This window comes from Melanostigma gelatinosum, assembly GCF_949748355.1.
Source record: "Melanostigma gelatinosum genome assembly, chromosome: 9".
NCBI classification, from domain to species: Eukaryota; Metazoa; Chordata; class Actinopteri; order Perciformes; family Zoarcidae; genus Melanostigma; species Melanostigma gelatinosum.
The window spans coordinates 27,307,882-27,334,521 of NC_136642.1; the positions used below are offsets into that span (position 1 = coordinate 27,307,882).

Below are 26,640 nucleotides of genomic sequence, written 5' to 3' on the forward strand. Positions count from 1 at the left end.
GAAGCAAAGTAACAGAGTAACCACAAATATTAAGTCTCAAAAAATGCACAATATACACAATAGAATAACGGAGTATGACAAATTAAATATCAGAATATAGAATATATAAGATAAAACAACAAAAATGCACAGTATATACAATGAAATAGAATAGTGTTAAATTATCTGACTCAGTGAAAAACAGTAGTGTAAAAATTAAAAATCAACCCCAGCAAACGTAGCAGTGTGTAATCAGTGTGTAATTATGTGGAGGATGATCTGGCCAGAGCTGTTTTATTGTAAAGTCTTATTGCAGTGGGCAGGAATGTTCTCCTGTATCTGTCCTTGTGACAGCAGAGCTGGATCAGTCTGTTGGAGAAAGTGCTCCGCTGTCCCTGCAGGAGGTGGTGGAGAGGGTGGTCCAGGTTATCCAATATGGATAATAATTCTTCAGTGTCCTCCTCTCCACCACCTCTTCCACATTGTTTTGTTTGCAGTCAATGATGGAGCCGGCCTTCTTAACTAGTTTGTTAAGTCTGTTGGTGTCTCCGGCTCCAATGCTGCTCCCCCAGCAGGCTACAGAAGTACAGTGCACTGGCCACAACAGACTGGTAGAACATCTCCAGCATCTTGCTGCACACGTTGAAGGATCGAAGTTTCCTCAAGAAAGAGAGTTGACTCCTCCCCTTCTTGTACACAGCGTTGATGTTGTTCTTCCAGTGCAGTCTGCTGTCGATGGAGACACCAGGTACTTGTACTCCTCCACCATGTCCACGTCCTCTCCCAGAACTCTCAGCGGTTGTGGAGCCGTCGTCTTCCTCCTGAAGTCGACCACCATCTCTCTGGTCTTGGCCACGTTCAGACGCAGGTGATTTCTATCGGCCCACTCCACAAAGTCATCCACTACTGCCCTGTACTCCTTGAACAGGAAGGGAGACAGAACAGTTCCCTGTGGGGCTCCAATATCACTGACCACCACATCAGACAGCACACGGCCCAGTGGGACAAACTGTGATCTGCCTGTGAGGTAGTCAGTGATCCAGGAGATGGTGGACGCGTTCACCCCCACCACTTCTCACTCAGCAGCACTGGTTGGATGGTGTTGAATGCACTGGAGAAATCAAAGAAAGTGATTCTCACAGAGCCACCAATTCCATTCAGGTGCGACTGAGCTCGTTGCAGCAGGTAGATGATGGCATCGTCCACCCCCACATCGGGCTGGTATGCAAATTGCAGAGGGTTCAGTGAGGATTTCACCTGCGGCCGGAGGTGGGCCAAGACCAGCCTCTCCAGCACCTTCATCACATGTGATGTGAGGGCAACTGGTCGGTAGTCATTGAGGCCAGATGGTGTTGTCTTCTTCGGTACAGGAACCAGGCACGACGTCTTCCACAGCACCGGGACTTCCTCCTGCTTCAGGCTCAGGTTGAAGAGGTGTTGCAGGACAACAGACAGCTGGCTGGCTCGGGTCTTCAGGACCCTGGGGCTGATGCCATCAGGTCCAGCAGCCTTGCCTTGGTGGAGTCTTTTGTTGACTGGAGTCAGTTGTTAATAGAAATAGAACTTGCAGAAACTATAGTTGAACAGCTTAGTGAATACACAGTGGTGGCTGGTCAATAGAGGTCCATGGGGCCTGGCCCCACCTTGAGCCACACAAAAAAGACAATTATAATAATAAATTATACAAATTGTCAATATTTGTGTTTTTGAACTATGGAATGTACTCAGTAATATGTGTAAAATATGATATCTGCGCAAAATATATGCTTTTGCTGCTCCTGCTCTCCGCCTGTATGCACGACACGTGTAGGAGCGGTCGGTCGAGCAACGCGCATTCTCTCGTAGTGTCACTTCAAAACTTTCTTTTATTCCAGAACAGCATCAAAAGCATACATGGAAGTCATCTTAAACAGAAAAACCCGCTTTGTCTCATAATGCGGTTTCGTAAGGCGTAGTGCGTAATGCGTAACGCGGTTGAAAAATAGTTAGCCCTTCCGCTCTCGAGTTGAAAAAACACACCTGCACATCCTCAGGTGAGATCTACATAAAGAGTTAACGCCCCATAACGTCATCATTGCGTCATAATCATTTCCGCAGTAACATCTTAACAGGTTCAACAGTAAATCATAATTAGCATGGTTTGATGTACAAGCGGTAGCATGATTATAATTTCCTTAAAAGTATAGAATGTACAGGTAAAACACAAATCAGAGTAATGACTTATACATGCTTCATCCCTGTCCACATCTCCCTCACATTGTTCTGCTGGAGTTTGGCCTCCAGATTCCTCCCGTAGGAGTCCTTGCACTCCCTGATCATCAACTTCAGGTCGCGCTGAACTCTCCTGAGCTCGTCCCTGTCCCCAGACCTGAAAGCTGCTTTCTTCTTGTTAAGAAGAGCTTTCAGGTCACTGGTGATCCATGGTTTGCTGTTGGGGAAGCAGCGTAGAGTCCGGGATGGTATGACGGTTTGTTCACAGAATTTAATATATTCCGTGATACAGTCAGTCATGCTGTTGAGGTCCTCCCCATGTGGTCCACACAGCACATCCCAATCCGTTGACTCAAAGCAGTCCTGCAGGGCATCATTAGCCTCCTGAGACCGCCTCCTCACAGTCTTGGTGGTCACAGGCAGCCTCTGCACCAGAGGAACAAACTTTGGTGTTAACAGGATCAGGTTGTGGTCGGCCCTGCCAAGGGGGGGAAGGGCAGTAGCACTGTATGCCTCATTTGCATTTGCATACAGTAAGTCCAGAGTTTTATTGTTCCAAGTGGGGCAGTCAACATACTGGTGTAAGGTTGGCAGGGCTTTATCCAGAGTGGTGTGGTTAAAGTCTCCAGTAATTGCCAAAAACACACCAGCATGTTGACTCAGCAGTCCAGCTACAGTGGAGTGGGTGGTGTCCACTGCTGCCTCAGCGTCAGCTGATGGGGGGGACGTAAACAGCCACAACAATGGCGGACGTGAACTCACTCGGCACATGGTATGGACGCATCCCCACGGCCAACAGTTCAATGTCCGGGCTACAGAAGTGTTCCTTCACACACACACACGTAGTCGGAATTGCACCACCTCTCGTTCACAAACACAGCAATCCCGCCTCCTCTCTTCTTTCCGCTCTGTGTAACGTCTCTGTCCGCCCGAACAGTCCTGAAGCCGGGAAGCGACGCACTGTGATCTGGAAAATCCGCGTGCAGCCATGTCTCCGTGAAACACATGATGCTGCACTCACAGAAGCCCCTCTCAGTCTTTACCAGCGCGTCAAGCTTGTCCGTCTTATTCGCCAAAGACCTCACGTTCCCCGTTATGATCGCCGGTACCGAAGGTTTATATTTCCTCCTCTTCACCCTCCAAAGAGTTTAATACTGCAGAACATCAGTGCGGTTCAGTTCCATCCAGAGGTCCTCCTGAACGTGTTTGTTGAGTTGTAGATCCACTCGGGTCTCAGCAAAAGTTTTCAAAAGCACCGTAGCTTGTTAGTGTCCTGTCGTGCTATGGTGTCGTGTTGCTGCCTTGGTTAGCCACCTCAGGTTAGCGTAGCACAGCTCCAAACACCAAGACGCTCAGTTGCAAATGAAACGCATTCCCAGCCATAACATGTGCAACGCTTCTCCGACGCTGTCAGCCAGGAATACCGTTCATACAAATCCTTTTCCTGGCTGGGTCAGGGCTGATGTCCAGCTTTTCTTGAAATGTCCTTGAGAAATACGTTTCTCCTCCTTCAGCCATTGAGAGTTAAAAAAAAACAAAGCTAGGTAAAAAAAAAGGAATCTACACCAAGCAAAACGCTAAAAATGTCATATCAATGTCATAACTTCTTACATATCTTTCAACTTGAACTCTTACTACTCCTACTAAGTTCTGCTAGCTTCAGCGTCACAACATTCACGCTAGCCCACTGACCAATCACGCTGCGCGTTAATGCTGACGTACTTGTAGGCCACCTAGACAGCTCTGACACGTCAAAGAATACGCCCAACATGTCAAACTAAAGATCTGATTGGTTGAACACTGTGACAATCAACAATATCGTCCCCATTCACTTAAAGTGCACATGGATTCACTTGTGAGTCTGCAGGCCTCTGCCTCTCTTCTTACCTAGAGACACAGAGGTGAGATCTGATTGGATAAAAGCTCCACTTAAAACAAGCTGCACTGGAAGCAGAGCAACTGAGGAAGACAGGAGCTGTGCAATGAGAAAATAAGCTAAAGAAAAAATAATTATAATACATGTAGTGTATTTATGAAAAATTATAAAATTATAAAATAGCTATAACTTTGTGATCCTGTCAGGGCCAGCAGAGAAGGCCTTGTTGGCCCTGACGGCCCACCACTGGTATGCTGTATAACATGTAGTGCTACTATAAAAAATCTCTACAAAATATTTTGGTGAACAGCGTGCATTTAGCAACGCAATTCATGTCAGGCACTGGCCCGACCGTCAGGAGCAGATTGGGGTTCAAATTGTGAACACAAGCTGAGGATTGAACTGACCCTATGATTCGTGGATGAACGTCTTGACCTCCTGAACCTCAGCCCCCCTTTCCCTACAGACCAGCATTATGAAAGAGACATCTATAAAACTGTTGGCAGGAAACCTCAAACGGCTATATTGCTACTCTTTGTATGAAGAATTTCATTACATTTTTGATGCAAAACAGTGTAAAATCTCCGTGCTGAGCAGGAACGAGTAGGAAGACGGGTGTTATGTGTTAGACCAGGGATTCCCAAAGTGGGGTGCGCGCACCCCTGGGGGTGCGCGAGCTGCCTCTAGGGGGTGCGCGAGAGGAAAAGTGTAATGGCGGTCTGATGGTGTAATAATATTAAATATTAAAAAAAAATGTAATTTTAATTTAAAAACTGTCAGGTGGGACATCTGAAGCTATCGGTCGTAAAAGAGGAGAGGGACAGAGAGAGAGAGGAATCGGAGGCGAGGGGAACGGAGAGGTGCGTTGGGGGGAGAAGAAATCGAGCCAGAGTCAGAGGAAGATGAGACGGCGCAGACTGGGAAAAAAAGAGGAAATATGATGAAAAGTATCTGTGTCTGGGCTTCACTTGGATTGGCAACGCAGATTCCCCAAAGCCACAGTGCGTGGTGTGCAGTGAGGTTCTGGCTAACAGTCTGAAGCTCTTATTTACGTCGCCACCTGAACACCAAGCATGCCAGTGCAAGTCAAAAGCCCCTTACATTGTTTATATCGAAATTGGAGGAGTTACAAAACAGCCAAAAACAACTGGAGTCTCATTCATGTGTTGGTCTATAAATGACGCACTACGGGCTTCATATCTGGTTACAGAATAGCGAGAAAGGGGCTACCGCACACAATCACTGAAGACGTGAGCTTGCCAGCTGCCAGAGAGATGGTGGAATGTATGATTGGGGAGAAAGAAGCAAAAAAGTTGTGCATGATCCCGGTGTCCAACAACACTGTGTCGCCGCATCGATGCTTTGTCCGAAGACATCCTGGCTACATTAGTCGCTCATTAATTGTAAATTAAATGTGATAATCTGCCTCTGAGCCTGTGCGTGTGTGCTCGCATCCTGATTGCTCTTTAAAAGTGACTCCTTGTGTCACTGAAAGTTATTGAAACTTTGTTGCAGTGTTTCAGGGCGTTTTCACACCTTCAGTTCATTTGCTTTGTTGCAGTTGCTCCTTTGTTCGGTTTGTGTTCACACTGCAACATTTAACAGCGGACTAAATCTTGTAAACAAATGCCACGCGCGAGCAAACTGTTCTCTCATTGGTCCGATTATTATGCGGCTATGAAGGCTTAAAAGGCTCTGTTGCTTCTTTTTTTTTTTTTTTTTAGTAATGGGGGGGGGGGGGGGGGCGCGAACCCGGTCGGGATGTAGAAGGGGGTGCGCGGCCTAAAAAGTTTGGGAACCGCTGTGTTAGACAAAGACAGCTGAAGAAGTCAGCAGGCTGCTCTCTGGTAGCCATGCTCGGTCACCTACTTGTATTGTAAGAAGAAGACTCAACAATGAGTCAAACTCTACAGACACATCTGTGGTAAACCTTAATTAGCCTGCTGTCTTTCACCACCATTGACTTATGTCAAAGATATGACATTATACTTTTATGAAAAACTTCTACTTCATCACGTTGATCACCCCTTCACTATAAGTTACAACTTCTGTTTAACAGGTCCATCAGCTCAGGTCAGAATGTCTAACTGGAGAAATGTCACACAATGTAGCTCAATACCACAGCAGCAAAAATACAAGAAATATGTTCATGGTACACATTGCACCAAACATCGACAGACTACCTCTACTTATACATCAGGAATATTTTGCGCTCATCTTCAAGGATATTACACTGCGACTTGTTTGGAAAAATAAAAGAATAAATAAATGATACAGATTTCCCTGCACCATGCAAAATAACTCAGTAAGAGATTTGTCTGATGTTCAAGCATATTCACCAATTTACTTCCTTTTTTGTGACGTTTTGAAGTTCCCATCCAGATGTATAAGATGGTGTTTTAATAGCTTGCACAGACAGTAACACTTGCTCAGCTACCCCCTTTAGTCACATGACAGATGTATTGACCTTGCAGGTCAAGTTCTCTAAATGGTCTTGTTTTTCTGCCTCCTCTTTATCTCCCTTTTCCTCATTTATTTTCCTTCAAGTTTCTTATCTGCCCCATATTTCCCTTTGCTTCCTCCCCCACTTCTTCCTCTGCCTCTTGTTATTAGGATGGTTATTAATAATCAGCAGCAGTAGTAGTCATGGAGTTTCTTTTTCACAATGGTGACAGCCAGTTTGAAATCTGTAAATACAGAGTGTCATCCGGAGTCTCGGCATACAAGTGAAAGCACAAGTACTTCCTGTGGAGTAAAGAGAGCTGAGGCAGAAGATGGTGTCACTATCTAGTTATGACCTCAATGTGAAGGCCTGGCTTCAGTCTGTAGCTCTGATACTGCGCAGCTGTAAAAGTCACCTTGCCTTTGGTTGTCTCAGAGGAAAGTCTGCTTCTCTGTCCACATAAAATGTAAAACAACACACATCTGCATATGTCCACACATTACTCGGCATAATTCTAAGCTCCTTGACTGCACGTCACAAGATCTGACTGAATTAAAACTCTTATTGAAGTCCCGTCCCACTCTCATCCTGAAGAGGATCACAACACCGTCTCTCACTCTGTGTTCCTTTGAAAACGGAATAATTCCGTTTTCAGCTGTCTGCGCTTTTCATCATGGAGGCTAAAAAGAATCATTTCTTTAGGTTTGAAATAAAACATCTAAATGAGTTTACTTTCTTTCCACAGCCATTCCACAGCCCCAATGTATGTGAGATAACTCTGGTGTTCTTGGGAAGATGAAAAGTGAAAAACAAAATGAGTGAGGGAGTGGATGTGCAGTGGTCGTAGAGTTTGGCAGACGGAGTCCAGGGCTGACAGCCTAATTCTCCCAGCAGAGTGAACAAAGCAGCATGCTGAGGCCACATGTGCAGCCTTTCCTGCCACTTCTGTGTTTACTCTTCACTTCCCTTGTGTTAAGTGTTTGTCTAATACTATATGGAAGGTTTGGTCATCATGGGCCTGACTGAAGGCTCACCACTCTCATGTTGTATTTAATACAGTTTGGTCCATTTGATTGTATAAAAGCATTACTTTTTAACACCATCATTCTAATAATAAACGTATTATTAGTAGGGTTGGGTATCGTTTGGGTTTTTTCCGATACCGGTGCTAAAACGATACTTTTAAAACGATACCGGTGCCTAAACAGTGCCTGAACCGATACTTTTTCTATGAGTCATCTCTGCAACAGACTTTGCTGCCGCGTGTCTGTTTTTCCGACCGACGCCCAAAACATCTGTTCCTGACTCACTGTTTCTGGAAGGTTCCATATTTCCCCAAAACCTCTATCATACACACACTTTTCACGTCTCAACTCTGTTGCACAGATCATTATTATAATCAGTTTTTACATTTGTTAAATCACTCTATGCATTAAACATTCGTTATATAATGATCATAAACCTTATCTTTCGATTACACTTTAACTATTGATTTCTGAGTATATGCTTCGTGCTTTTATATCCTGACTTTCCCCTGAACGTGTATGCATGTTTTCGAGGCAGCTCTCGTGATCTCAACTCTTCTCGACAAAGTTGATATTACTTTGTAGCTGTGTTGTGTGTAGTTGTGAACGGAACACATTTGATCAGGTCTCTGCATTAGAATCTTGAACTTAAGTTAAATGTTAGCAGGGGAAATAATAGAATTGGAAGCTCAGTAGTTGGATGTGTCTTACTAAAATGCTCTTTTGGAGTCATGGTTAACTTCATGGTCCTTCTTTACCTTTGACTGAAGATATTTTCTCACACAGTTGTTGATTGTTTTTACCTATGCTTTAACCAGAGTGCCATGTCCATAACTGGGAAAATGAATTGGACTTTGACTTGTGGAACCCTGTAGGATGCCTGAAACAACACCTCCCACTCTGAAGAACCATTACCACCAAGCACACATTCTTAACATTGAGGTGTCATTGGGTATGTTGCTAGCTACGTTTGGGGTTTTTAGCTTTTTCTCAAGGACTGATGATATGTAACATGTCAGTGTGTCTTAGAGAAATAATTCTCTCATGTATTTTCCATGACTTCCCAGGATCTGTTTGCACTGGACGTGGAGCCTTACCGATACAGTGGTGTGAACATGACGGGCTTCAGGATCCTCAACACTGAGAACAGCCAAGTGGCCTCCATCATAGAGAAATGGTCCATGGAGCGCCTGCAGGCTCCACCCAAACCTGACTCTGGTCTACTGGACGGCTTCATGACCGTGAGTCTCATGAACAAAATAAATGACAGTGAATGAATGAATCCCTCCATACAGTTTGACAGAGAAGAGTTTCCATGACATAGCATCAATCTGCTCAGGTAAACTGAAGTTGCTTCCCATTGGTATATTGGTGAGTACACCAATACATTCAATTTGCTTCAAAGGTCTCCATGTTTGTATTCTGAGGTCATTTCTACATCTGTAGTCCAGTTCATTTGATCTGGATCAAAGAAAAATATGTAAATATGAGAGACATACAAGATGTTGTTGCCTGTGAGTACTCCATTCCACGTAGGTTTATTCATTATGTTGGATGGTGAAGTGATGCAAACTGCACCCAGACAGCAGAGATCAAAGCTGGAAGCCTCACAGTGAGCTGCCACTGGTGTCGGCCATGTGGCTGGTCCCATTCTCTCTGCTGCTGTTGGACACGAGCCGCTTCTATCCTACCGGCGGACGTCCTTCAGCCAAGCGACTCTATGATGACTCACACTGCGCTTTTATTGTCTATATACACTCTCTTTTTTATGCAATTGCCATATAATTAATATTTGATGATACCTTTTTATTTTTTATCTACTGAAAAAATAAATTGTCTTACTTCTTTCACAAATTCTGTGAAGCAGGAGATGGAAGGCCACAAAGATCCTTCTACTATTCAGGAACTACAGATATAAAATAGAAATGGTACATTAAGAGCGGAGGTCAGCAGCACTTGCAGTATAGACAACAGCTTTATGGTTTAGACCAGCGGTTCCCAAACTTTTTAGGCCGCGCACCCCCTTCTACATCCCGACCGGGTTCACGCACCCCCCCCCCCTCCCCCTTAATAAAAAAAAAAAAAAAAGAAGCAACAGAGCCTTTTAAGCCTTCATAGCCGCATAATAATCGGACCAATGAGAGAACAGTTTGCTCGCGCGTGGCATTTGTTTACAAGATTTAGTCCGCTGTTAAATGTTGCAGTGTGAACACAAACCGAACAAAGGAGCAACTGCAACAAAGCAAACGAACTGAAGGTGTGAAAACGCCCTGAAACACTGCAACAAAGTTTCAATAACTTTCAGTGACACAAGGCGTCACTTTTAAAGAGCAATAGGGATGCGAGCACACACGCACAGGCTCAGAGGCAGATTATCACATTTCATTTACAATTAATGAGCGACTAATGTAGCCAGGATGTCTTCGGACAAAGCATCGATGTGGCGACACAGTGTTGTTGGACACCGGGATCATGTCCAACTTTTTTGCTTCTTTCTCCCCAATCATACATTCCACCATCTCTCTGGCAGCTGCAAGCTCACGTCTTCGGCGATTGTGTGCGGTAGCCCCTTTCTCGCTATTCTGTAACCAGATATGAAGCCCGTAGTGCGTCATTTATAGACCAACACATGAATGAGACTCCAGTTGTTTTTGGCTGTTTTGTAACTCCTCCAATTTCGATATAAACAATGTAAGGGGCTTTTGACTTGCACTGGCATGCTTGGTGTTCAGGTGGCGACGTAAATAAGAGCTTCAGACTGTTAGCCAGAACCTCACTGCACACCACGCACTGTGGCTTTGGGGAATCTGCGTTGCCAATCCAAGTGAAGCCCAGACACACATACTTTTCATCATATTTCCTCTTTTTTTCCCAGTCTCCTCCGTCTCATCTTCCTCTGACTCTGGCTCGATTTCTTCTCCCCCCAACGCACCTCTCCGTTCCCCTCGCCTCCGATTCCTCTCTCTCTCTCTGTCCCTCTCCTCTTTTACGACTGATAGCTTCAGATGTCCCACCTGACAGTTTTTAAATTAAAATTACATTTTTTTTAATATTTAATATTATTACACCATCAGACCGCCATTACACTTTTCCTCTCGCGCACCCCCTAGAGGCAGCTCGCGCACCCCCAGGGGTGCGCGCACCCCACTTTGGGAATCCCTGGTTTAGACCAACACGTTGGCCTTCATCGGGGTCATGATGACACACATACAGACACCATTCAAATGGGTTATGAAGCAGAAACACAGCAGAGGTACATTACACATTACACATTACATTACAGTACATCACACACCGCCACACATATATTAGCCAATGGCACACCAGCAAATATGGACTGGGTATGTGGTCATGTGACTGCAGGCCAAATGTTGTCCCAGACTGGCAGAGAAGCAATGTCCAGTGAGGGGCATAAACTGGAGAAGTAGAACTAAAGTCTGGTATTAACGCTGTACAGATGTGGCATACATTAAAAACACTTTCATTCAAAAACAGTTCATGAAGTGTATAGCAAGGGAAGCAACAGAAGACACATCATGAGAAATACATCATAAAAGATAATCATAAGAGAAGCATTAGTGAACGCATAAGTGAGAGATATTAAAGAACAACTTCAAACCTCATTAGGAGTCCTCATTCAGGCCCTCTGGAAATAAACATTGAAAATAAAGAATCCAAAATGATTCACTCTTGTTCCTGAGAAACTTGACAAAACCACCTTCATATAAAACCATAAGAAATAGAACTAGAACAGCTTGACGTTGCACAGTGATTAAAGTACAGCCACAAAGTTGCCAAATCAATCATGAATGGGCTGCAAACGTGCGTTCAAGTGTATGAAGAACAACTTTATTGTTTCTGAAACACAGCGGCGTGTCAGTGAAGCAACTCCAAGTAATCCTGGAAATGTGGCTGTTAAAGAGCAGACTGTTGAGATGCTCTGCCTCTGAAGCAGAGGGGCTCATGTTGTGTTCAGTGTGTGCGCTCAGTGTCTGTGTAGATTTATGGATGTGTAGAAATAGAACTGTATCTATTCTTTGATGCTTCAAACAGTGCTTTCAGTGTCAGTGAATCAGAACCTTAAAGCAAGCCTGTGAAGCCACTGGAACACTGCTGTGGGGGATATGGGGCACCTGTAATGGACAACTGAGAGCCACCCCAGAACTTGGTGTGCTTCTCCCCTTTTTCTCTGACTGGCTAGCTTTCTAACAGACATAAAGTCATCAAAAGCATTGTTCTGGACACGATAGAGCTGTTACAATGATGTGCTGTGGCTTCTCCTATTGTAACGTGCAGTCGTCCTGAGGGAGTCACATGGAAAACCTTAGTGCCCCGAGTTGTGAGCTACGGGTGTGATAAGAGTCTCTGTCACTGTGATCTGAAAGCGCTCTGATCTGAGCACACTGTCTGTAATAACTGTTCCTCCACGCATGCTTTCATACCATCTCTTATCTGGGAACCGTGCCAAAAAGCATCTACCCACCAGAGACAAGGGATGGGAAGGAACAGAGAGCAATGGAGGAGATAGGAGAAATGAGATGAATGAAAGAAAAAGAAGAAGAAGAAGAAATGCAGAGAGTGGGTGAAGGGAAGGCAGAAGTGAAATCAGAGTCCTTGTGTTTTAGTCCCACATGCACTGTTTAGGTGTTAAGCGTTCGGCCGATGTAGCCGCTTGGTCTGATTCCAGCTGGCGGCAGCAGCAACATGCTGGCTGCTGATTGAAAACAGTGGCTTACCTCTGGGGAATAACAGATTCCTTTCTGTTGCTTTTTTCTCTTAAACATCAAAATGTTGCTGAGTCATGTTTCTGGATTGATATCGGAGAGTGGGTGTTACTCAGTTTAAGCCCCTTTTGTTGGATTTGTGGCTCGATCAATACTGTTTCCCACTTGAGACCCGGAGCGGACTGTGTGTGTAATAACTGTACCTTCACAGAGGGCCTTTATAGCTACATGGAGTCTTAAGTCCACATAACCCAGAGGAAAGCAGGGAAACAGAGATGTGTCTCATCATCTCGGTGTTTGTGTTCAGCTCTTTTACTCCGCTATGTGCTGTAGAGAGCCATCATGCCAGCAGAGCTCCGGGGTTATTTTTAGATCAGCGACAGGCAGAGATTTATGCGTGTGAGGAGTGTGCGGTGACCCTGTTATCAGTGAATTAATGGCATATGAGTTTGAAGGTGGGGATTGATTAATTAGACAAATGGCAATCAGTCAGCAGCTAATGCATATTGACATGGTGAAAGGCTCTGTAAACGTTGGATTGACGGCTTCATTTGTGTGCTGTATTTACGGGTTTGTCTGCTTCAGTAGTGAACTGCTGATGTGCTGTAACTTATGGACTCGCACATCATGACAGAAAGCGCTGAGTGAGCAGTCCAGAGACTTCACTTTCACACACCATTCACCACGTTGGTGCACATGCAGTGGTTGGGATCACAGATTGAACACTATGGCTGATTGCAGAATACAATCGGAGCCACAGTTGATGCAGTGTGACATTAGGAAGTTGCTACTTCTCCTAAATAGCGTATGCAATCCAACATTGTCAGGGACACCGTTCAACTGTTCAGTCAGTGTGTTAGTCCGAACATTTAGTCTCAGCAGAATTTCATCTTTTCAACAGAGCTGCTGCGGTCAGTGGAGTCACGTGTGGAGCTTACGCAGAAGCTCCAGTTCAAATTTGGTGAATCTTGAAATGCGTATATATGTGTTGTTGACCAATTGCAAAGTGTCTTGACGGTGATTGAGCAGCACTCTAATGCTGCGTTCACACCAAACGCGGCGCGAGTACAAAGTCTATGCACAGACGCGATGAGACTGGCGTGGCGCGAATTTGCGATGGCGCGGTGCGATGGATGCGAATTCGCGTCCATCGCCCCAAACGCGTGAGTTGAAATTTCTCAACTTCTGCGAAATAATCGCGTGGCGCTGTGGCGCGATAGCCTATCAGCGTTGAGTTGCTCCCCCTGTCATCACTGGCTTCCTGCCATTGTTGAATCAGGAAATAAATCCTGTAGCCGTCTGTGTTCACCCAGAGCGCTACGATACCTCATATCAACAGAGACCGGACCAAACTATGTGTATACATGTGTATACTTTCCTTGTAGATTTCTTTCCTCCCCGTTAAAGGGGTTTTGGGGGAGTTTTCCCTGTTCTGATGTGAGGGTCCCGGGACAAGAAGATGTCAAACGTGTACATATTGTAAAGCCCTCTGAGGCAAATTTGTAATTTGTAATTTTGGGCTATACAAAAATAAATTGAATTGAATTGAATGTGTGTGTGTAAACCATACGGTACAAACAATGAATAGACGCTGCCGTATTTCTGTCTACATGACGTTATTCTGACTGTTGGTGGAGCTGCTACGATGTTAGCATAGCCTAGCACCGATCCATCAGAGCTCCATTGAGAAGACAAGTAGCCTACAAATCGGTATCATTACGTAGTTATTTCGGAGTCCCTTTTTGTCGGTTTATTGCCGTTGAATCACAGCCAAATCAGTTTATTTTGTGTTCCTACAGCTGTAGTAAACAGCGACGTGTGGCTTGCTAGACACAGTGAATACAGCTCGATACAATCCACGGAGCTCCTCTGGACAATATTATGAACCAGACATGACGGCGTTTAGTTTCCCGGGATATCTGTGACTTCCACAACACGTACTAAGCAGAAATAGAGGTTATTTTTCTATGGTTAATGGAAGACAGTTGAACGGCTTTCAGGGCGATAAGCCCCGCCCCCTCTCCGGTGTGATTAGTGCGATTTGCGTGAATGAACACTTGGTCCCCGGTGAGACCTGCGGCGCGATTGACGCGAATATGGTGTGAACACGGCATAAGTCTGTGATGCATGGACCAACCTGACGCTCCTCTGCTGGAGTATAAACTACTGCTCCACAATAAAAGATGTGACTTTGTTGTTAAGTGATGAGGAAGAATGGTTGCTACGAATGCATTACATTACCTTTCACTGAGCGCCCATTCTTTACTATATGTGCATCTGAAGTCACTCCCTCCTTCACTCAGTCAATACCCTCAGCTGTTTCTCTACATTAAGCATCATCATCATAATCATCCTCATCATCACTGTCGGGTGATTTTTGCAGCCTGAAAGCAGATTGCATTGTGGGATTGTTAGCATGAAGTGCTGTACATGGACACTCCTGTTGTCTTTCCCATCGTAGGACTCCTTACAGACCAGTGGTTCACAAACTTAGTTTTTTGGGGACCCATTTAAAAAAATGACAAATCATCACGACTCGACTCACAATATTGTTCCACACTCGACATCATGAGCAGAGTGAAACTGTGCGTGGATGATCGCTGCTGACCACTTCACCTTCTATGAACTTGAAGAGGTAAACCAACTGCTTCTAAGAGATATACATTCGATAAATCACAACATTGTTTCATGCGTTATTGAAAACATATACACATGTTCAATACTTCATAAATGAGACCAAATAAATGCATCAGGTGGAGTTAACAGACTCTCCTTCCCTTGCCTTTCATATCAGATGCTATGTTATGAGTAGGCTTCAATGATCAATGATCAGAACAATACCAACATTCAGGCTCCCTCATGTGGTTGCACATTTAATGTTAAATATGACTGTGGAGGAAATTCAGGAAATACATTTGCTGGCCTCGATGAGATCCCCTGCGTTCACCTGTGTGTTTGGGAATGACTGGTATAGAGCATACATTTCATATTCTCAGTACAGAACTCAAACTACTGCGCACTGAAACAAGTGATTCCATTCACTACAAGTCCTACCAGCCAATGTGTGTGATTTGACTGATTGATTTCCCTGACCAGGCATTAATCCCTGTAGTTATCTGGAGAGATCAGCAGTTTGTTGTGTCAACGTGAGTTTCTACTTACTAATTATAGGAGAGCACAGACTGTGCTGATCAGACACAAACAGAATCAGTACTTCTGCTGTTGCTAATGTGAATTTGATGTTATTGTAAATTTTAATATTTTTTCTATTTTGGAATGATGTCTTGATTATTGTTATGCAGCAGTCACCAAGTCAAATTCCTAATATGTGTACCACACTTGGCAAGAAACAGTTCTGATTCTGATTCTGATGTGTAATTGATCAACCCATTGGTTTTTATATGAAAATCCAACAGTGTCCTTATTTCCATAAAATACCTTCCCATCACCCACTGCTGAAGCTCAGTGTGTTTCAGAGCATCAGTGAATATGAACCCTGTGGGGCACGGAAACAACATGCAGAACAAGCAGGAGGTCCATCTGCAGAGCTTTGTGAAGAATTATGAGATCTGTTAATGTCCAACGCTATTCTTCTTCTCTTCTTTTGTGCTGCAATGTTCAACAATCCAACTGGGATTGTTGCTCCACTGGATGCATTTCATAATGAATGACATGTGGTTACTGCATTGATTTAGAATGAAGAAGTTGAAAAGTTTGAGTTTGTCAACACAGCTGAGTGTAGAAGTTCATTCTTGACTTCATAGCTTGAGAAAATCATTTCTAACTCACTCTCTGCTGTTCTACAGCTTCCAACACGCATCATTTCATTCTTTCTCTCATGTTCTCACTTCTCACTGCCATCTACCCAGATACACAAACCTCCTTGTAGCCCCAACATGCGTCTGAAGGAGATGAAGTCAACCTATGAAGACTTCTTTTTCTTTTTTCCAGAAGATGTTTCTGTGTAACAAATCAGGTAAACTCATGCTGCGCCTCATTCCTTAATGCTGCCTTCAATTAATGTGGCGGCGGAGAATCCCTGCCCAGAGTCGTGGCTTAACATGCACGACGAGAGTGACCTTACAAGCTGCACGCTCTCATTACCATAATGGCTCTCCATGTTAATTGCTTAAGCTGCTGTCTGATTCATTGTGTACGCTGCTAAATTGAAACAGGTTAAAAAAAACACTCAGGCACGACTGTCATTTCTGCATTTATCTCTTTGGCATAAGTTGGAAAGCCGGAGATGTTAACTTTTACCCTCGACCGGGCAAACGGGCTGACCCTGACTCTTTGTTTGTTGCAGCAGTTGGTATTCAGAGCCACAGCAACGCTGTGTCCTGTGTTTCCATCAATGTGCCAGACCTTTGGCTACCTTTAAATGGGGGCAGTGATGGAAAGCTATTTCCTTTTTGACAGATATCATTTAAAGTCTGATCCAAACAGAGTTATGAAAAAAAATGTCACACAGACATCAGACATATTCCAGGATTCATATTATCTGAGCATCACTCAAACAGGCATATGGTGGACACCGTGAAAGCATGAGTCATATGAGAGATGTGTTATTATAGCAGGAGGCTCACCAGCCAAAACGTCTTTGCACTTTGCAATGACTGTGTGGCTGCCAACAAACCTACTTATATTTACTCATGTGTATTTTACGTTAATAATTCATTTTTTTCTAATTGAAGACCATTCATAACATAACAATGGTCACCTGCACATGAATGCATACATAACATATTAACGACCCTATAGCCGTCTGTTCACCGCTTGTATCCCCTTTTCTAGTTATGGTTACATTTCTTTGTATTTGCAGCTTTTAATCACGCAGCCTTCGTCATGTATGTTGTTCAGCTATAATTGACATTGTCATAGCTAAAAAAACAATTTCAGTCACATGATGACAACAAAACAAGCCCGATTCGTTTTTAAATGATCATGTCACATGTATGTCCAGCTGAGCTAACTCCATTCACTGATGAAGGCCATGAGACGTGTCCAGGGATAGAATAGCTGCTTACAAAGAGCCCGTCCACACACATTCCCTCAACAGCAGTGCTGTGTGTTTGCAAGAATCTGGCAATACAATACATGTCATGATACAGGGTTTACCATTTGATATATTGCAAAACTGTGAGGGAGGCAATATACTGTGCTTTTTAATAATAATAACACAAACACACTGCCAAATGCATGCAATCTGCTTTCACCTTGTTATGCAACCAGAACAACATCTATCAAAGTCCCTCTGACAGCCAGCGTCACAGCACTACTTCCTGCTGTTTCACACACATCTCTGCATTTCAACTATTCACTCAACATATATCCAGTGTTTGAGCATTGAGTATCACAAAACATAATGATGCAATATCATTTTAGCAAGAGCATTATTTTCATTTGTCATATGATGTTGATTTGATAAGCTTATTAGAAATGGATCAACATGAGCATTTTGATGTGTGTGTGTATATATATATAAGTATATATATATATATATACTATATACCAGGTCATGTTTCTTCCATCTAAGAAATATCAGTAAACTGAGATCTGTATTATCAACGCCTGAATTAGAAATGATCATACACACATTTATCTCCTCTCGCATTGACTACTGCAACTCACTTTTTACATCACTCAGTGTATCTGCTCTTAACCGTCTGCAGGTCATCCAAAATGCTGCCGCCAGATTACTCACCAGGACAAACCGACGGTCTCACATCACCCCCGTACTCCGATCTCTCCACTGGCTCCCTGTAGCATCTCGGATACACTTCAAAATTCTCACCATCACTTACAGAGCACTTCACGGTCAGGCTCCGACTTATGTAGCTGATCTACTTCGCCCCTATTCACCCGCCCGCACTCTCAGGTCAAATGCTCTAGGTCTTCTGTCAGTCCCACGCACACGATTTAAGACCCGTGGTGACCGAGCCTTTGAGGCAGTGGCCCCGAGGCTCTGGAATGCTCTGCCTGCAACTCTGCGCCTCGCAGATACTGTGGATACTTTTAAAAGCCAGCTAAAAACCCACCTGTTTAGGCTGCCGTTTGTGTAAAAGTAAACCCATGTCCTAGACCTGCTCTTAACATTTGTTTTACATTTTTATTTTATTTTTATTTTATTCTTTAACATTTTTTATTCACTCTGTGTATGTAATTTATTGACTGTAGGGTCACATTGTGTTTTTTATGCTTTTAAATGTCTGCTCTGTTAAGCACTTTGTGATAGTACTGTCTGTGAAAAGCGCTATATAAATAAAATTCATTCATTCATTCATTCATATACACTATATATATATATATATATATATATATATATACTTAGTATATAAGCCAAGATATATATATATATATATATATATACATATATCTTGGCTTATATATATATATATACTATATATAAGTATATATATAAGTATATATATATATATACTATATATATATATATAGTATATATATAGTATAATATATATATATAGTATATATATATATATATATATATATAGTGTATATATATATATATATATATATATATAGTATATATATATATATATATATATATACACATATATATATATATATATATACACATATGTATATATATATATATATATATACACACATATGTATATATGAATCCACAGCAAAGAAATGGGAGAAGGTGGCTATTTTACAATGTTGAAAAATGAGCACATGGTGTTTTTTTTCATTGTGGGCTTGACAGTAAGGGTTGCCATTGGGAATCATTTCGAAAAATTGGCAACCAATTCTTGGCCTTTGGCAACGACGCTGCATCTGCGTTGCTGCATCTGCGTTGCTGCATCTGCGTTGCTGCATCGACTTGAATGTGCACAGGAATCACTCTTTGAGACAACGGTCAGGGAAATAAAGTTCAACTAACCTGTCACCATCACCAACAAATTGATTCAACTGAAAAAGAACCAGATGAACCTCAACCAAAAATAACAAGGACGTCTGTGAAGTCTTGGGAGGCGAAGTATTCCAACATCTTTGAGCTGGATGGAAAATATACTGCAAAGCATTTACACACCTCGATAAGTGACACATGAAGTTCAGCAGTAGCACATCCTAAATAACCAGCAGTAGGAAAACATGATGTATATTACAAAATCATGTGCTGCAATATTCCGACAGCATGGGATTGATATATTCTTGCTCTGATATGATCGTACATCATGAGAATGATTTCTCTAATAGAAAGAGTCGCTCGTCACAACAGCATACACAGTGCTCCGTTTGTAACTAATATTTAAAAACTGATAAACTGTTTCAACTCATCTTAAAGATCATACAATACATGTAAGCCATAATTAGATCCACACTCTGGAGGATGTTTTCGGTATCGCTTGTGTTTTATTTTGGCGGTCTTTTGTTAAAGATCAATCGTTAAAGAGCGAGTAGTTGTCAGAAAGAGAGATGAGTGAAGTGGCTGGTGGAGGGTTTCTCCTCTCGATGCTGTTCCTGTTCCAACCTGTCAGTCAGGCTGTCTCTCTGGAGACCTCCTTGAGTGGCAGAACAGGCTGGGAAACATGGCCTGGACCACTTTAAGGGGCGAATGAGTCAGTGGGGGTGCAGGCTGGTTTAGAGGTTGGGAGGGTTTGTGCTGACCTGGGGCAGAGTTCAGGTCTGGACCAGGGCTGGCTGTCAAAGCACACAGCAGTATACAAACACCTGCCTGTTTGATCCCCAGATCATGCTCCACTATATGGCCTCACTATGTATCTGCTGCATTATGGGATATGCCCTGATGATGCTGGTGCTGTCTTGGAAAGGCTTGCGAAGCCTTTGTCTGGAGTTCGATCTGTTTGAAGGAGCAGTCATTAGGTGGAGGCTATTTGGTTATTCCCCATTTTGGTTGCGGCCCCAAACTCTGCGCTGGATGGATGCTGCTGGACCGTTCCCTCCGCCTCTTAGATGGGGCTTCTGTCAGCTTGGTTTATTCCATCTGCTTCTCTGTGTGCATCTCTCTGCCTCCCCCTCTCTGGCTCACATACTTGGATCTGGCTCTGGTATTGTCCAAATGTTGGGGAAAGAATTTGTCTGTGCCACGTTGCTGGGACATTATTTCGGCAGCTGGCGTTACTTGTGCAGAGGCTGGCGGTGCTTGGCAGCTTTGGGGAGGACAGTGATTCCGGTGCAACAGAGTTCACCCAGAGAGCCACTTAGTGTCTGCCGGGTCTCTGTGAGCCCAGAGGACTGTGGGAGACACTTTGCATTCTACAATATTGACATGAGGGTTTTTTCGCACTATTACCTGGATTCGAAGTAACATGATCTGTTTTTTTATTTCTGCAGTTTGTACGGCAGCATGTCAGGGTTTCAGGAGCGGGCTTCAGATTAGAGAGCATTCAAACAGGGCTTCAGCTCAGCTCCTTGTTCTTGGCAGGCTTGTTGGAGTGGCGGCTCTGCCTTTTCAGCCACATTGTCAGTCTAAGAAGTATAGGTGACAGTTTAATTCTGAGCATTAGAACACTGGGTTCTATGGCATCATAAAACACACTTCAATTCAAAAACATGCACCGACGAATGCAGGCAATCAGCTCGATGTCGTCGTATAAGACACGTCATATAATCTTGCCAAAAATGACATTTAGCTCACCAGGCTGTCTGTCCACGTAGCAGCTACTCATTTGCAAAGCGTGTGTGTAGTAGCAGTTCTGTTAGCTGTTAGAGCCCAAAGCAAACACACCGTCCAAAACAATAAGAGTTAGCGGCAGCGCAGCGGCCAAGAGGTACGCAGCAGTGTGTGTAATTCCGTTAGCCGTTAGCCAAACACGCAGCTGTTATCCCCCCACTGTGGGCTCAGAGCAGCAGATGGAGGGTCAGAGATGCACTCAGCGATGTGCCACTTTGACTGTGGGCCGGTTAAGAGTAGTGAGTGAGGAGTCAGCAGGAAGTCAACGGTAGCACAGAACAGGCAACAGAAGGTATTTTGAGAAAGTGTGAGTCAGCAAAACTACCAGAGGTCCTTGCACAAGCTGCCATAACTGGCCAGACATCATGGACAGACACAAAGGTGCACACTTACTCACTCACGACCGATCGCATGATTCTCTTGACAGATATAATAATAATAACCATGTTTTCTTTTGACTTGAATTACCTGAAACTGAGAATCGTCATGATTTTGTTCACTTAGAATGAGCCGTTTCATATCTTCACAGGGAGACGGTCCACTTTTTCACTGCCACGATCTACAGAAACCCAGAAGAGACGAACCAACGCTGGCTCTAGATATGGCCATTTCAATCAGGAGAGACTTGTTTCATAAGTTTAACAATGATTTATTATACAAGCGTCAAATATGAAAAAGTGCAAAGTCTTTGGCGATTGGACTCCATCCTGAAGTACTATCACCGAGGGTAGGGATACTGAGGTCCAACAGGCCTAATCCCCCCTGGAGTCCAGACACTGGTGGTGGTGATGACAGGAGTCGCTGCTATCTGATGATGACTCAGGAGCACGACTGTGATGCTAACTGGAGGTGACTGGGGTGGAGGAGGGTTGCATCTGCTTAGCTGAAATGACACCTGACAGCAGCAGAGAGGAGAACACTATTTAAAGATTGACAGCAACGATATGATTGGCTTGAGGACCCGGTGTGCCGAATCTGGTTGGTTACTTAAAAGTGCACGCCCCCAATCAGCTGATAGAGTACTTACAAGGAGAGGAAAGACAGCGATTACTAGTCAGTGTCTTCCTGATTGAACTTGCGCTTGAGCTACATTTGGGTTTTCACGTCTGCCACCATAGCCTGGCACATGGGAAAGGTTTCAGTTGTCAGTAGTTATTTATAATTTCATATTTAACTCCACGATTACCAAATGTAAAGGATAAACAACAGCTTAAACAATTTCCACAACCTGGCAACCCAAATTATGTTATATTATTAGCTTATTACAGCTCTACAGACATAAATAAATATTTATGAGCATTAATAAAACCATTGGTTCCCACGCTATAATGGTTGTCCTCTTACAATCCCAGGAGCATAGAGGAGCCGTCCTACAGTCAGAACCCTGGTTTCCTGCAGACAGCAACATACGATTGAACTGCTCAGTGAATTCTTGATACAAAAGCTGTGAATGATTGATAACAATAAAATGCATACTTTGTATAGCTGGGAATGTTCTCTCCTTTGATTTGATGAGACACAAAAAAACATTACATTGCATACACAGACTGACCAATATTAAATATGAAGACAATATTTAAAGAATGGTAACAAAGTAAATGTGTGTGGATGTGTAGCAGTTGTGCGGGTAAAGCCGAGTGCTGCTGTCGCCCACAGTCTGCAGCAGCAGCATCCACAGCTGGATGAATGACTCCTTGCCCTGCGGTGTCGCCATCAGCTTTCTGTGTCGACCGTCGTCCCCTTAGATGGGTTACTGCAAAAATGCAGCCATAATCTGGATTTTGGAAGCAAATCAGGCAACTCTGACTCATAACCCCTTTAATCACACCACCACTGCTGCCCTGATGCTTACCCAGCTCCTCCATCCCGGAGGATGGGTGGTTTCATACTCGGGACATCATTCGCTTCAGTACGGTCTATTTTCGATCTGTACTTCCTGAATAGTAGAAGGAACCTTGTGGCCTTCCATCTCCTGCTTCACAGACTTTGTCAAAGAAGTAAGACATACGATATGGATTCATTTTCTTGTTAAGTATTTTTTCATTGAATTATTTAGACTGCAAAACAAGTTTCAGGAAGGTCTTCATTTGTCTTTTTGTTCTCCGATCAGCAGTCCAAACCTGTGAATATTCATGTGCATTCATGTTAAAACAGCTGTGGAATATTTGACAAATCCCTTCAGTGATTGATCAATGATGCTTTCTTTCTAAAATGAAGTGGTGCATTGTTAATAATAATGGCCACCTCCTAATGATGAAAATATTGATGGAAGTTAATTCATATTTTGGGATGATGATATGATATGTTGCAGCCCACTCAGCTGTAGTTTGAATGGACAAGACATGCTACATCAGGAAATACATTCAGAATCATATTCTCCAGTTCTCACTTTTGCCAAATGTACCTTACAGATTCATGGTAAGAGAATTAAAATGACCTCATCCATAAAGCCTGCCGTTAACTACCTCTCCCAAGGACTTTATGTTTTCAGTTCCATTCGCTTGTTTGTTTGTTGGACAGCAGAATTACAGGTTGCAGCAGGGGCCAACAGAGAAACCATTACTTTTTGGAGTAGATCCAAACCACGGGACGGACACACAAATTCTTATTCACTTTCATCAACATTGCAAGATAGGGCTTTTGGCCTTGGCGGAGGTCTGCGCTGTCCGAGTGCACTTCTAGTTTGTAATGTGTGTCGATGAAACTGAACTGGTTAAATATGTTTGTGTGTTTATAAAGCTATAGTCAGGTTTACTTTTCAGGAAAGGTTTTATTGTTTTCGGTCAGTGGGACCGTGAATAGGCATCAACCAATCAAGTTGTGGAGTTAAGTTGCACCTACTGTACATTCATGAAACAGCACCAGGGAGTCTCTGTAACCAAGACAGCAAACTTTATTAGTCCTTTCAACCTTTACAAGGAAAGCGCAGACCAGACATACCCGTGGTGCAATGCTCCTGACTGTGTGCAGCGGCACTCTAACCGAGCCGCATGCGTGGATCAGAGGTTGCTGACTCACAGTGGTGGAGAGGCTGCAGGAGTGGTGGTGGTCTCATGCTTGTTAGGAAGAGAAATAAACTTGAAAAATATTTTCAAATGTTTCTGTGCCAGTTAATGGTCGAACCTTGGGTCTGCTTGTCCACAACCTCCAGAGAGCGTCTGAAGCTGTGAATGTCTGCTGGACTACGCAGCACCGGGTCTACTCTGGCTTTAGGTCACTGGCTACATTTCAGTTTCTTCTGTACACACAGCATCGTTGCACTGTGAGTCTGACTCCAGCACACTCTCCATGTTAAAGCCCACAGCTAATTCCAAAGGCCTCTGATTGCACAGTGCTCGCCCTGCCAAACATCCTGATCCGGCCCAGGCTGAGAGAGTTTGCAGACGTTCCGAGGGTCCTTATAGCAGATTCCTTTCTCTGCTCATTATCTGCTTGCTGGGAAAATCTCATCAGATTCACTTGAGTGTTAAGACTATTAGTCCTCCTGACAGTGTGTCTTAGTCACGGGACAGTGGATTCGGCTACTAAAGCAATATGGCAGAGCTCTGCTCATAGTCATGTCTACAGTCCATTCAGAGCTCGGGCGTTAGTATGCCTCACAGAGTAGCAGTCTTTTTAATCAGCAAAGCTCTGCTTAAAGTCTGAAACTCATTTGTGTTGCTTTGAGCAAGATCAAATACAACACTTTCTTTTTTTGGTCTCTGCAGTGGAGTCTCACAGCAGCGAGAGATACACGGGTTTGATAGACATATCATCACACAAACCTTAATCAAATGGGTTTTGGGAAACCAGTCAGCACACCCTGCTGGAAACGTTGTGGATTCAGTTCTCTATCATTGTGCATTAAGTCTGGACAGCACTTGAAGAGTATTCCTCATGATGAGCCCACTGAGGAGCAGAGAAAGAGTGCAAGGATCAAATGCAATATAGAACTCAGTTCGCCTTGCCTTTAAGGCTTTATAATGCAACTCTATTGCAGAATAAATTAAGGAGGATGATGCTTTTTCTACAATGTTGACACAAACATACTGGCATTTCCATAATTATTGAATGTGTCTCATAAACTGTCTTACTATGAGAGTCAGAGAAAGGTAACAGTGGTGTTCTCAGGTATTTCTTCTCGTGAGACAGGAGCGCTGGGTGGTATACTGCTTTTAATTTCCCGTATGATATTCATTTTTCACACACCGTCATACCGGTGCACAGCGGAAACAACTGCTGTCACTCTTCAACAGGCAGCTAAATATATTGTTCGCCGCTATGAGTGCTACGGTCGGAGCTAGTTGTGTAGCGTTTATTGAGAGGGAACCCTAGTCATGGTTATAACACAACAATTAATAACCCACAACCAACGCTCTGTAACAACAAAACACCATGACACAACAGTTTGTGACACAAACAATTTGTAACACCAATAATTGTACATTTATAAAATTTCACCGCCGAACGGCATGCTGGGTACAGCTCGCTAGCTAGCCCGCTAGCACAACAGTCTGCTAACAGCTGGGAGAGGCTCCGTCGCCACATTAACGTTACAGAACAGAACAGGATGCAGGATGAACAAAGAGAACCGGAGAAGCCTTCAACGAGTAATGTTAGCGCGAGTGAAACAGTGAAGCCAACACATCGCTTGAAGAGGCATGAGCTCATTACATGCAATAACGACCCATCTATGGAAGGACTCGGAGCAATGATTAAAAGACTTGATTCAAGGTACGTTTGATCGGGGCGACAATACTTCAGCCAAACTGCCTTCATACATGATGACATGAACATGTTTTTATATTCTATGTACAGAAGAGACAGTAGAGTAGGCTACTATAAACATCTATAAAAACACAGTCAAGGGAAAAAAGAAATACCGTGATATACCGCCCAGCACTATGAGACATTTACTGTCCGACGTCACAACCTACAACTTCTGGAGAGAAAATGTACTTTTCTACAACAACATGCAACCAAACAAAGACAGTAATGGGACATTCTTTCTACATGACTCTATTTTAGTGACCTTGTCATTCTCTCAGTCCATAGTCATTTAATACTAGGGGTGGGAATCGCCAGAGATCTCGCGATACGATATTATTGCGATACTTGGGTCACGATACGGTATTCTCACGATATTGCGATATTATCACGATACTGCGATATTCTGAGTATTGTGATGACATATATTGCGATTTATTACTTTTTTCAACTTCAAATTATGTCCCCAAAGGAAAACTGTGTCAACAACATGTTTTATCTGAGTTCTTTCTGTGATGTCTCCATCTTTGTTTCGACCAACTTCCTACCAATCATGCACGCAGACCCGGCACCTCTGCTGACCTCACCAGAAAACAACTCAGCACCATCTAGTGCAGGGGTTCTTAACCTTTTTGACCTCGGGGCCCAACTTTTCAAGTCCAAAGTGTCCCGGGGCCCATTCTGACTATATGCATCAAAAGTGTCAGAAAACCTCTAGGTCATACAGAAACAGAGCAGTGGGCCTTTGGAGTCAGTAAAAATGGAAGATTTTTGTCCGCATAAAATAAAAAAGTATCTTTCAGTATAAATAACTGCCGGTGGCTGTATCTGTACAGGTAAAGGACAGTATAGGGCTGTAACTACACTATCAGTGAACAACTGCCTCAAAGTTGAAGAATTGGACAAAGTATGACCATTCTACAGAGTTTCTTCCATGAAGAGATCCAGGCGGAGCTCTAAAAGGACATTTGGAG

The 26,640-nt window shown here is 43.4% G+C and overlaps 1 protein-coding gene across 1 annotated transcript in view; it reads left to right on the forward strand.

Moving 5' to 3' along the window:
• The window catches only part of grik2 (glutamate receptor, ionotropic, kainate 2), a gene marked incomplete at its 3' end in the record, with an annotated part of 346,108 nt that overhangs the window by 167,524 nt on the left and 151,944 nt on the right, over window positions 1-26,640 (forward strand). Inside the window, exon 7 of the mRNA XM_079275707.1 lies at window positions 8,602-8,775. Within this exon, the coding sequence (XP_079131833.1) occupies window positions 8,602-8,775 (174 nt within the window). The remainder of the gene's footprint in view (window positions 1-8,601; window positions 8,776-26,640) is intronic.